This window comes from Athalia rosae, chromosome 3 (assembly GCF_917208135.1).
Source record: "Athalia rosae chromosome 3, iyAthRosa1.1, whole genome shotgun sequence".
In the NCBI taxonomy this organism is placed as follows: Eukaryota; Metazoa; Arthropoda; class Insecta; order Hymenoptera; family Athaliidae; genus Athalia; species Athalia rosae.
The window spans coordinates 25,451,198-25,464,511 of record NC_064028.1 but is presented as its reverse complement, the minus strand read 5'-3'; the positions used below and the strand labels follow the sequence as shown (position 1 = coordinate 25,464,511).

Genomic DNA, 13,314 nt, shown 5'->3' with positions numbered 1-13,314 from the left:
CTCTATCACCGCCATTACTTTCTCACTCTCTCCTTCATCACCATCTCTCTTCCACTATTGCCACTTTCTCTGTCACATCCGGTTTTGCTGCGTATGGCGCCCGACCAACTAGCGATCGGTTCTTCGTTGGTACGTATGTATGTACGTATGTACGTACGTACACCTCTCCCTTGAGGGTCTCTAGGACTCTTCATGCTCTTACAATTGGTGTTGGACTCTCTGCTCCCCACTTTGTTTCTCGTACTGGTAAGCTCAGTTAGTAATTCTCTGGTAATCGTAATTTAGTTAGTAGGCAGTCGCTCAGCGAGAGTTCCAGCGGTGTTAGTTTGGTGTTTTTCGATGCTCGCCTCGAATCTCTCCGCGTCTCCTCGATCGTTCGGAGGTTGAGATAGGTTTTTCCCAGTATGTTGCTGACCGCTTCAGGGATTCGGCGGCTTGGATGAGTTATAGTTATACTTGCCGTGTGATATGTTGTGAATTTCGAGCGAATTCAATGTGTAAAATAAAAATAATGTGGAGTCAAAATGGGTAACTTAGCGACGGTGGTGAGATTTGGTGCGGCATTTTTACCTTATTTAATGGATTACGCGAGTGGTGAGGATTCAGAATCACAAGGAGGTAAGGGCACTTCGTCTTTTCGTCATTTCTGAATCTAAGGACTACCGGCAAACAGTGTTATTAAGAAATAATCGTTTGTCGCACGCGTGATTGTTGTCTCTTTCTTACACCAATGAAAAAGGGGATGATTTCTCTCACGACTTACGAAATTCCAATGCGAGGTCATGTACGCACATGCTTTCTAATCTACAAACAACATTAGCACATTACCATTTCCATTATTAGGAACAGACATACGTTCAATTCTGACGTTTCTGTAAGATGAGAACAAATGGCAATCACTTTTATTACCGTTTCAATTGATTTATAAGCACGCTGTCCGACTTTGAAATTCACACGCAGTCTTCCGTCACGTTATCTTACAGATCTTTGTGCTACGACACATACATTGGGAAGCCTAAGATTCTCATAAAAATTTTCAAAAGCAAAATACGCTTCGACAATTGAACGTCACCAGTATGTAACTGATTTAATTTCTTTCTTTAACCTTTAGGTCGCCCGGATTTTTGGCACTTTATTTCTCTTACAAAGTCCGCTGAATTTGGTCTTGTTTCTTACATTTGACCCGATGCGGTACCGACCGCGACCTTAGGTAGCGTCTTGTATATGACTTTCTGGCAGCTGACAATCGGGAAATTTGTCTGTTTTTTGAAATTCCAAGATTATGCTTCTGTTTAAGATTTTGGAGGATGAGAAATGCGATAATGTCGATACTTTTTGCGTTTCTTTCCAAAAACACCATTTACTGCTTAGAAACTACCCCTTTTTTATTCATTTTGTATCTCATTGTCAGTCCTGATATCAGAGCACGTCCTCAAAAGTGGCTCACCATGAACGAAGATAGACTGGAGCAAGTGATATAATTAAATACACATTTCTGATTTTTACGCTATGATTATCTCCAAAGAAAACAGTGGTGGTGCCAGGGCAAGATCGAGTCAGCACCACAACGGCAAGATGGCAAAGAATCGGAACGCATGAAAATCTCACTTAACATGCTTTAAATTCTCATTGAATGCTTCGTAAACAGCCCCTTCATTTTGTATTCCATCCCTCTCGCATGAAACACCCCTAATCGCAGACTCGTAGCATTACCTATTTACTTATACACGGGTGTTTCTTTGTGTTACGAATCCTGGAAGAAAATTTCCGGAACGTGCCGGTTGAGATGGAATCACTATCCTATCAAACGCTACCCTCCCGAGGAAGGGTGGGTCACCCCCCAACGCTAACGAAGCGCGGTATTTTATTTGCGAGGTGCTTTTGCGAACCGACTTTCCTAATATGCGAATCGCTATAGAACTAAATTTAACAATGAGAGAAAAACATACCTCCGAACTTTGCTACCCCCTCAAAGGCTCCCGAATTTAAATCGAGACACACGCGACCGATAATTGGCAGCCTCCAAGTTATACGCAGGTATGGCAGCTTTTAATTTTTATCTCTGAAATCGTCCGATGCACCTTACATCTGCGAAGTTAGCCCCTCATTTGTGGAAAATAAAAGTTTCGTTTTTGAGTCCTGGCACTTAAAATCATGATTCCGTTTCGAATCGAATCTCAGTTTGACCAGATTACAAGATCATGCAAGTGTTCCTGAAAACAGCTAATTTTCGCTCAGTAGATTATCCCAGAAGTATCTGAGAACTAAAAAATTTATAATAAGTGTATTCTTTCATAGAGTTTTGACTTCGCTTCATGTGTTGCTGGTTGCATTCACATCGTTTGAAAATTTCCAGATCTTATTTTTTCTTTCAATTTCGAGAAATTCACAGAGCTTTTTTACCCTGAAGCCCGACTTTTGGTGACAGTTATTTCGGTATACGTATGATTAACCATAAGGTATTACATGTATCTTGAACATCGAGCAAATCGAGAACCCAGTATCATCTTGAGCCGGTTTAGTGTCCACAGTATAATAGTAGATTTACATTAACATGATAATTACGATTCCGGCGGTATTTAAATACCCGATCGTTCCAAGTTCATCATATAGGCATACAACGTCGGTTCGAACTCCAAAAGGTTACTGTTATATCGTAATATATCGTGGATCTAACGAGAAATTTGAAACCGTTAGAATGTAACGCGTATAGTCAGAAGGGAAGGGGGAGGAACTTGAAAGATGAACTTCCGTCTTCGATCGTCGTATTGTATTGTAGGGGAAAAGAACAAGAAGAACCGTACGTCGTCGATACCCGACCATATACTATTGAAGAACCGGAATAGAACGAATCTATCTGCTACTACGGCGGCTCGGTGGTTATGTATGTATGTATGTATGATGTATGTATGTACGTACGTATGTACGTATGCTGCACCTTATTGTGCAGGATGGCGATGTTCTCTTGCGTCGAATGCAGGTCGTATAATGACAGAGAGGTCATGTAGTACTTGCTGTATCGAGGTTTACTTCTCGCTACTCCGTTGCAGCAAAACTACCGCGAAGAGACCAGAGTAAACATCGTCGGGCGTTGTATAAATTGTGTTCTACTCGCCACGGTTGTAGAGAGGGCAAAAACAGTAGGGAGATGAAGATGGTCAAACCATTGTCAGTTAGAAAGAAGAAACGGTAAACAATGAGAAAATGCGTCTTATACATATATGTATAGGGAGGCTGACCGCGCCAACAGCACGTTTTTCATCTATTAGTTCCATTTTGACTGCGTACGAATATAATGATAACGTCACAAATTAACGCAATTACTTCGTCGTCGTATCTTATATCCACAATATGTATTTATGGAACTTGGCTGACCTCGATCTATAGTTTCCTATAACTCGCTGCTAGGGTGAATATTGAAGATGCCACGGATTATCGATCTTGACAACCCTCGTTATTCTGGATTGTCCGGAAAAACGCAGGCAAACAAATTAGTTGCTGATCATGTGATAGGCCCTTTTTCGTGCATTAGGAAACTGCCTTGATCCCATGTTTACGAAGATCAGCTCATTTTATTTATTCTACATATGGGTATAGTATTACATACGATTAATCCGACAGATGCCGGGCATTCTTGCGATGTTCATTCGGTGCCCTGATCAGCACTGAAATTTTACTAATCGTCAAATCATCGTCATTGACCTTCGATTTCCTGCACAACCGGTACAGTAGCAGTACTGTGATAGTATTGTCACGGAACTGACGTGACCGCACGGTGGACGGTTTCGCATCGACTATATGTTTGGCTCGGTCTTTGACAGAATACTAACTGATAGCTGACGAGCTGGACGACGATCGTAGAAATTATCAACAGTCTTATCCAAGACATAACTGCGACACAAGTGTTGATTACAAGGGATAATTGTGATTGTGCTCAAAGGGATCAAAGGCGATTGTAAAGAGTTGAATAAAGAAAACCGTGAAAAGCGTAAGCCGTGTGTCCTCGTTTACTTCTAATGTAATCCCACTTCTGACACCAAATATTGTCACTTCAATGCCAACTCTTAACTGATCGTCAGTTGGCCTAATCCGACCGGAATTGGGCAATTTTAACTGGTCTTCAGGTCGTCCAATTTAATTTTCACATATCTGAATCTCAGCTTTTCCGATAGCTCTGCAGTCTTAAAACGACTAATTGTAAAACATTTTACCCATCCGTTGTAAGGGTGAAGATAATTCGTTATATACCTGTGATTGGCCTCGCGCATGTATGTGAATCACACACCGTATAAGTGTGTGTTCAGTTTATTGTGGAGCGGATACAGCCGTTTATCAAGCTATCAAACGTTACCTCATATTTTGGTCGCTCAAGCCACTATCGGAAGATACAAGACCCGAAGAAATATAACTGCTGTGCTTGACGTACGTATAAAATTACAAACAATGAGAAGTAAAGCAATACGTGATATATTCTACAATAGTTTAATGTACTTGATCGAAAAAAAAAAAATAAGAACCGAAAAAAGAAACCACTACGTCAGGATGAGATCATCGTCGCTATCTTTGTCTCTTCATTACACACCGATACTCATACCAACTATGGTGACGTGCGTTACTGAAATTTCAACACACCTGTTTCTGTCGCAAAAAACTGCAGTGTTAACGAGATAATTCGAGTTGGTAGGGTATACATATATGAATTATAACGACCGATTCGAATGCAACGAAAACAAAAATACGAACGTGGATTACCGTGGAACGTGAACATTGATACTATGTATTATAAATGTATGTATGTACGGCCCGGTTAGGTTGATTGTGAATCGCTTCGCGGCCAAGCGCGGGCAGTTGGAAAATTTTGTTGTATAGCTCTGCCGCCTACAAAAAGTTGTCCAAGCGAGCTTGGCCGCGAAGCGATTCACAATCAACCTACCCGGGCGTACATAAACAACCGCCAAGTGGCAGGTGATTTCACCAACCAAAAATAGGAAGAAATATAGTTCAATAGGAAATAATATAACGCTAGTTATGAAATCGTTTCAAGGCAAACAAAAAAATACAAAAACCTACCGCAAGTCTTTGTCATGCGCATGCCATTGCAACGCCAAGTACTATGGATTCATTCCAAAGTTTAACATACAGAACGAAGATTTACTTCACATTGGCAGCAACGAATCATTTTTAACTATAGTTCGTAGACATAAAGAGTCTGGCTGGCGCTCGAAGGCCTACGGTACTTGGCGGCGATTCGCTGCCGCGAATCTTGATTATGCACATAAAGCGAAACGCTTGTTTTCTGAAACCTGTTGATTACTGGCCGGAAAAAAATAATTTCTCACTCCCGTTTCTTACTTATTCACATATAGGTACTACACGAGGGAGTTACATGTAGTGACAGAAAAAAGGTAACAAACATCCTCCCGCAATGACAGTGAGAATACGTTTTAGTCAAGTTTGGCGGTTGTTTTTTTAATGTACATAGATGTAATATAGAAAAATAGTTCTTTTATCGGTTGTCGAAGAAGTGCCACGCGGAAGTCAAACCTTACAGTATTTCACACGGGTTTTGCAACGTAGCATATGTAGCTGTGTGCCTTCAATAACTCTGCATCATCTAATAAGCGCTGGGGACCGTTATACACTTGTCAGTTTCAGAAGTCATAGAGGAGGAAAAATTCAACCAACCTTTTTCCGTAGTTAATGATTTAGATACACTGCAATTTCTTACCGACAAGTGTTATACTCGACTCGATAACAATGCAGCATGTATGTTTTCCTGTCAATAAGATCCTAGACCGCAAGTTACGAGGTTGGGAATTTACGAAGCCGCAGAATTATTAATGCAAATACTTTTCTTACGTTTGAATTAGTTCGAGACCGTTAGATCGCGATATTTAATTTCGGAGGTGCAGGGGGTGATCGCTGCAATCGCAATTAGTTACAAGATTTGAGAATGACGAACTCTTTTGCTCATCATATATTGTATCAGAAGTTCAAAGAGTATAAGTCAAATTCAACGTATAAACCATAAAATGGCAAAACTAGAATAACGTCTCGCAATTCACGATGTGGTATTCGCCGGAAAATTGAACGCGTCACATATTAACTGGTGAAAATTATGGTATACCTTATTATATAGGTATACAGTCGTCGTGAATCCGAGTGTTGATTCTCGGGTGAAAGTTAATAATAATAATAATATCAATTATACGCATGCACCCAGAGATTATGCAAGCCAGTTGTAAGCGCATCAGGCGAAAGGCTCATGCTGAAAGGAAAATTGTTGATAAATTGGAAGACATAAACAATAAATTTACAGATCAGCGACGGAGATGGACTGATTGCGAGTGCTAACGGCCACGTCCGTTTATACATGATATACCTTCATCGTTTGATATCTTCCATATGTAGTCAAAATGTTTCTCGGTCGTCTCCTGAACATCGCTTACGCGCGTCTATGCACAGTCATCGCACGAACCAGGAAACATCTCGTTTCCGTCCCAAACCTAATCCTAATGATAGTTCTCTGTTCAACGCAGGGAAAAGTCTGAAATTAACCGTTAACGAAATTAAACAAACATTGGACCCCGGTATATATTTTTCGGATAATTGTTAGCGACCTATACAGTTATCAACAATATTTGCGTTATAACTAGAAAACATGGTGACAACTACTAGGGTTTGCCGTGGCTCGTAGCCTACAAAAACTCGCCAAGAGATCGGAAACGAATGATCGAAATTATTAACCGATTGCCTTCGGCTGTGGGCCAAATACCTGACCACGTTGTCCCTCCGCATACTTCTCGTCCATACGTATACCGAACGTGTTCGTACTCCTTTCTTTTCAGCACAGAATCAAAATCTCTGGTTCATATGGACGGATGTTACGAATTATCGTGATATTGCGATATAAGTATACAGACACCTACACTCGCATTATTGCGGAATTGCTACGAGTACGTGATAACTGTACGTAAAATACGTATACCTATTATTTATACCATTATTTATAATCTATATACTATAGTATATACATACGTATATACTATAAGACCTTTAGCGAGGGATTTATTGGTGTAGAGTACCGAGGAATGTGGTTACTGGTTTCTCGATAAGTGGGTCTTCTAACCGACTACCTTTATACATTCTCCAAGTTGAGAACAGTTCTTACAGGTCTGAGGTCAGCCTTTCATCGTATAGATCGTTGAAACAAGCGCGGTGTGTCGTTCCTACCCAGGTTACAATCTCGGTGCGCCCTTTTTCACACTGACAATGAATAGCAGCTGGCCTTATATTGTTAATTTTTTGTGCCATCGAAGTAACGTAATAAGTTTCACAGGTTATTTTCCTCCTCATGAGGGCATATTTCTACCGTTCTTTTACAGCGGGTTGCGGTTCAATGCCATAGAGTCACTCTCAAAGGTTTCTCTTGGCTTTTCTTACCAACTCGAGCGTAATTCTTCGTTGTAATATCTATCCCCCCAAATTCATTAATAACAGGAGCAAAACGATCCAAATAAATTACTGTGCCAAATACATGTAACTTTGCATCATGCATAGAAGTTCATTATATCTGTGGTACTATGTATGTACGTACATACATACCGACATATGTATATGTACTATGTTAGTATACTATGCATAGATCAGTGCAGTCATGCAGCGCGGCGAAGGGCAGCCAATGAATGCGCCGCATTTCGGGGGGTCAACGAAAAGGAATCGATGTATGTGGAGTTGTTTTGCATTCTGAATTGTCAGAGCTGTACGATGATTACTTCGCCGGTGAATCTGATGAAACGAGCCTGGCTCTTCGGCATAGATTTTATTGACATTTGACTCATTGTCAAATGAAAGCGCAATCCCGATTCCACTTTTGTTGTAATGCTATTAATATGGGAGCTATTTGATCCAACGCGAATCCCCACTATGGTCACAGTGAATGTACTCGGTAGACGTCCGTTCTTTTGAATGTACTTGGCGCGAGACTCTGCCGAGTCTTCTAATTGTACCGATCGTACATCTTACAAAAATTCAAGTTCCTATCCTTCTTTTCGTTTTAGCATGCATAGAACAAGAAGGTGGATGTATAAGATGCAGAGGAGGAACTTGTGCTCGATGTGCCATTGTACTTCACAAAAAGACCTGCGTCCAGAGTTGTCCACCAGGACACACCGAGATTCGGTCTACAAGAGATGAATATATGGGGAGGATCTGTAAGGAGAGCAATTATATGCTTGGTCTGACAGGAAGTCAGGTGGCAATATTAGTTGGCGTTGTATCCGGAGCTACCATATGCTTTTTCATCATATTGTGCGGTGCAGTTATAATGCACAGAAAGAAGAGGAAGGCGGCAAAATTAATGCAGCAATTTGAAGATGGGTGAGAGTATCTTGGAATTTTTAACATATTTTTGTATGATCTCAGAAAAGTCACAAAGTTAGGAAACTGGACAATGTAGTAGAACGCGACCTATGTATAGCGATGTGACATTTATGCCTCAACTGCTGTAAATTTTATTCATCACATGTATTTTTTAGTGCCGAGCGAAGAGAGTTTTTGAAACATTTAGCAACACTCAGGGGGGAAGCGAATACGTTTCTTTCTATGCTTAACGACACCAGAAGACAGGTTAGAGAATTATACTACGCTGGTAACAACGGCGATGCAGCTGTCGGCGTTCAAGCTTACAGGTATTGGCGTGTTGGGCTGTTATGATATGAGATATACTTTATAACTGGCATCATCTGGAATGGTTTATTCGTCAATTAACTGTCTGTTATTGCTATTACAGGCCAGTACTCCGCGATCTTGCCAGAATATTGGTCCTCATTAACCGAAGAGACGATGAGATACCGGTACCCCCTGATGACTGGCAAAGACTCTTAGCCTGGGCTGAAAGATTGCTGCGAAGATATAAAAGGCATAGTTCACCGGAGGTACGTAAAAAAAATAATGAAAAAGGAAAAAATCGGGGAAAATTCAAAACTTCCACTAACGTTGTAATGTAAAATTCTTTACATGCTAGTCTGTAAGACACTTTGGTGAGTCTGCATGAATCAAACCAGACCCAAACTCAGTTTCATGCATCCTTCAATTCCATGCAAGATGAACACCTTTTCATGGATCATACATAATTTTTGTAATTCCTTGTAAACGTTATCGATGAAAATGATACATTTTTGCCAGGCATGATACCAACCAAGCTCCATAGGTTTCAATCCGAAATATACAGATAGTCTCTTCGTTCACCGTGGTGCTTCTAAGAAAAATGTCAGACACCTCGACCATTCTCAAAATTATGTACACAAACCGTGATCATAAGTGGAGCATGTAAACATTGCGCGATTTGATTTAGGTTCGCGCAAAATATCCCTAATCGAATTTACAGCAGCGCGACAGCAGAGGTCGGAGGGCTCGGTTCGCATCGACCGGCCGCGATCTGTCATGATCCACGGCGTGTTAACCTCACGAAACTGATACAGCCATTCAATGATGATTTAACGACGAACGAGACGCGTTAGCAGTTTGAAGCAGTTAGCAGTTAGAAGTTAGCATGCAATTATCCTTAATGCGTCTCGTTCATTGTCCTTTTCTTACAACACTCATTTCGAATGCATCAATGGCAAGTGTTTACTCTGTCATCGACGGAGATCATCCTATCCTATTTAATTCACCACATCATTTCTCTGACAAAAATAACAACATCAGTCGTATCTTCTACGATATTATCGACCGATAGATTCTAATATTTTCGGTAAACACGCCGTGGATCATAACAGATCGTGGCCGGTCGATGCGATCCCCCCACCTGTGCTGTGGCGCTGCTGTAAATTCGACCAAGGATATTTTGCGCGAACCTAAATCAAATCGCGCAATGTTTACATGCTCCACTTATGATCACGGTCTGTGTACATCCGCGTCGAAAATATTACTCGGTCCAAAATCGTGTGTTCATTCCAATAAGATCAATGGAGCCTCAATACCACTGTAAATATGAGTGTTGTCATTAATTAGGTATCTGAATCACTTGGAAAAATACTATACACATAGCTTTTAAATCAAATACACAAGTAGAACCACTATTCTTTGAGATCCATTGGTTTGTGTAATGACAAACTGAAAAAATAGCATGACGCTACCAAATTCAATCAATTGACTCCCTAATACTCAGTTTTTTTTTTTTCAACCCAAAGGTGGCCCAGCTAGTGACATTCCTTCAGCAACCTGTGAGCCCGATTCAACTAGCAACACCTCAGCCCATTACATTAATTCAACAAGCACAGCCTTACGAACTTCGAGCAACACCGACCAACCTCACAACATTCCAAGCAAATACACCATTAACTACGTTCCAAGCCAGCGAAAAATCGAGCATAAGTCCCGCAGCTTCGAGCTTAGGGTATGCTAAAGACAATCATAGTCAAAACGGATCGAGTCTGGGAAAGAATAGTTGTAGCAATTATAATGAAAAATTGAGTCCGAATAGTTCAACGTTTGGTCAAACCGTTCCCCTGGTCTATGGAGGTCAGCATCAGAGGCAGAACATTAATCCAAATCTCCAGGAGTTAGCAGTGACAACATTCGATCATAATTACAATCCCCGCGCAGCTTCACCTCAGAGCGACACGATCGGAGTTGAGGCAGAGTCTAGTATATTAGACCAAGAATTGAATCCTCAATGGGAATTCCAGTCTCCTGTCGAAGCTGCTAATTACACAGTTCTTGCGGACTGGTTACCAAATCATGATTATCTTATAGATGATTTCACAATTTTGGGATTTAGACCTCAGGATGAAATTACTACAGAGTTATAATTGCCGACAGGACGTGTTTTACACATCCATCAGACAATCTATTTCAATTTCGTATCGACGAGTCAATGATCCATATCATCGTTCCCCCTACAGTGTCTCTGGTGTTGATGGGTACTTTTTTGGTACATCCCATATGTTAATTGGCACGAGTGTTAACGCTTGTGGGATATTTGATCAAGTTTTAATTGAGCGTCCGGATGTAGTACTAAATTCATCATCACCAGATAAGCCCTATTCGCTATTTGACATGATCGACTATATAAAGTACGACGCAATAGTGAAAATACCAAATAATTGTAAGCTTTTCTTTGTACAAATATTGATTAATATTTAATAATTTCATATTGTTTAACAATGATGTATATTTAGCGTACTAGTCAGTATATATTTTTGTTTAGAGCAAGCACTGATCGTCTTGATGGACGTGTGAAAAATTTGATCAGAAAATTTTTATACTTTAGATAGAATTTCAATACAATGATATTCTCGAATCTCTGAGTAACGTACATGGGTGATTCCTTTATAACTGTGATTCTTTATGCCTAGCATTGTTTCTCTTACTAGTTATAAATAGTCAATCAATTTATAAAACCTCTATGGTAACATGGTCGTAGCTAATTCATCCCATCAAGTTTGTCGCATGCAATAACTAAGCTTGAAAGAATACATGGATTATCATACTCAAATGTCAGTACTGTAGCATGCTCTGTTCTAGGGTTTAGCATAAATGTTTTCCATGGATTTGATCAATTTAAAGTTTGACATTTCAGCGACTCGTGTTTCAACTACCCACGGATGAATGAAACAACTATTCAGACATATTGAAAGTATGTTAAATGTTGAGTATTTACAAACATCATATCAACAAAAAAGTACAAAGATGCGATAACGACGTAACATTTAATATTTAAAAAGGTGTTTAGAAAGGTAAAAAGGGTATTATTGAACTCAATAGAATATGGAATGTTGATTTAAAAACCAAAATAAAAAATAGATTTTCAGGCTTCATAATAGCTGAAACGATACTTCAATTATTAGTTTTATGGTTCATAATTAAAAAAATAATAATATTTGAACTTGAAATGTCAGTACCGTGGCTGTCAATACCGTGTCCAAAAATAATAAATCTATTTTTAATTATTAATAAAACTATTGCTGTCTTCAATGTTAGTCTTTTTTTTTTTATTCAAAATGGTCTCTACACTACTAGGTAGCAGATCGAGTAGAAATATTTCTGAAAACAGTAATGAGAAGCGACGATTATCATCGAAAATAAATCATAAGGTATAATAAAAACCTACTTTATAAGTTAGAAACCTCCGAAAGCGTGCCCACACCGATTTCGTTCCAACTTTTCATAGGGCTATATTACGATGTAAAATTAACCTGTAGCAAAGAATTTTTGGCGTTTCCTCCAAATAGAGGATTTATGAACTAAAATAAAACTGATAGAACATGAATAACGTGAATTATTAACACAAGAATAACGAATCGTAGTTTTTAATAAGTGTGAATGAAAATCACAGAGAATTGTATGTTCGGTACGAACATTAATATATAAAAAAAAAAAATTTGAAATAAAAACGAAGGTCTGGGCGTTCAAATAGCGAACGTTTAGCGGAATCCTTGTGTACATGTTAATTACACACGAAAATTAAGCTTTATGCGAAGTTGGAACGAAAACGTCAGGGGACACTTTCGGAAGTTTATCCCTATAAGTTAACAAAAATTTGAATGATTCATAAGATTGTTAGAATTTGTAAAAATATTAGTCAATGATAAATTTTGCTGATGAATATATTCATCATATATATTCATCATTATATATATATTTCGACTATATTTATGTCGGTATCGTGGAACAGTTTGAACGGAATCACCCAATGTAATTATTCCCAGTGAAGTAACGAATCTGAATATATTGTTAATTTCTTTTACGCACTTTATTATCACGCCATTACTGGCCTGTTGTACAAATGGATGTATATATGTATACGTATGTTATAATAGATATTTAAGCATAAATTTTAGCAATAATTGATAATAATATATACACAATAAAAATAATTAATCGTGCTCGCTCGACCAAAAGCGACCGAAAAATGAATGGAGAATATTGGATTGACAACGAAAATACGAGTCGCTGTTCTTAATTAATACTCTTGTCACAATGGTATACTGCAATTTCATGCAAATTTTTTTCTATTGCAACATCAGGATAACAGCTTGACAAAATCAATAAACATGTCTCACAGTCTCACAGTCTCTTGATTAATCAAAATCACTAAATCATGCGACACAAGTACCTTCCATTGCTTTGATTGAAATTAGTTGAAATCTTCAAAAGAAGTAAATTCGAAAGGCAATCTTTACTTCCAATTATCTGGAAACCTTACCTACTGACGTTGATATTGGGGCGGATTCAGGGATAAGCATAGGTGAAATATGTGTCCCTTGTGGTGTCCTTGGACGGACTTTTCATTCAAATTCCCGTCATGTT

At 39.1% G+C, this 13,314-nt stretch overlaps 1 protein-coding gene across 2 annotated transcripts; it reads left to right on the top strand.

The window, feature by feature from the left end:
- The first annotated feature begins 253 nt into the window (after positions 1-253).
- On the top strand, positions 254-13,071 carry LOC105686900. Of its 2 annotated transcripts, none has more exons than XM_012402137.3 (5): positions 254-618; positions 8,061-8,379; positions 8,538-8,690; positions 8,792-8,936; positions 10,194-13,071. In XM_012402137.3, the coding sequence occupies exons 1-5, from the start codon at positions 525-527 to the stop codon at positions 10,812-10,814; spliced, it is 1,332 nt and encodes a 443-aa protein (XP_012257560.2). In that variant the 5' UTR covers positions 254-524; the 3' UTR covers positions 10,815-13,071. The 2 variants fall into 2 exon arrangements, with proteins under 2 accessions (XP_012257560.2, XP_020708502.1); XM_020852843.2 differs by lacking the exon at positions 254-618 and adding an exon at positions 3,814-4,422.
- Positions 13,072-13,314: the final 243 nt, after the last annotated feature.

Excerpts from the sequence above, each read along its gene's own strand:
- LOC105686900 (XM_012402137.3), top strand. The coding sequence starts at position 525 with ATGGGTAACTTAGCGACGGTGGTGAGATTTGGTGCGGCATTTTTACCT. Across the intron at positions 619-8,060 it reads GGATTCAGAATCACAAGGAG|CATGCATAGAACAAGAAGGT; the intron begins GTAAGGGCACTT and ends TTTTCGTTTTAG. Across the intron at positions 8,691-8,791 it reads GTCGGCGTTCAAGCTTACAG|GCCAGTACTCCGCGATCTTG; the intron begins GTATTGGCGTGT and ends TTGCTATTACAG.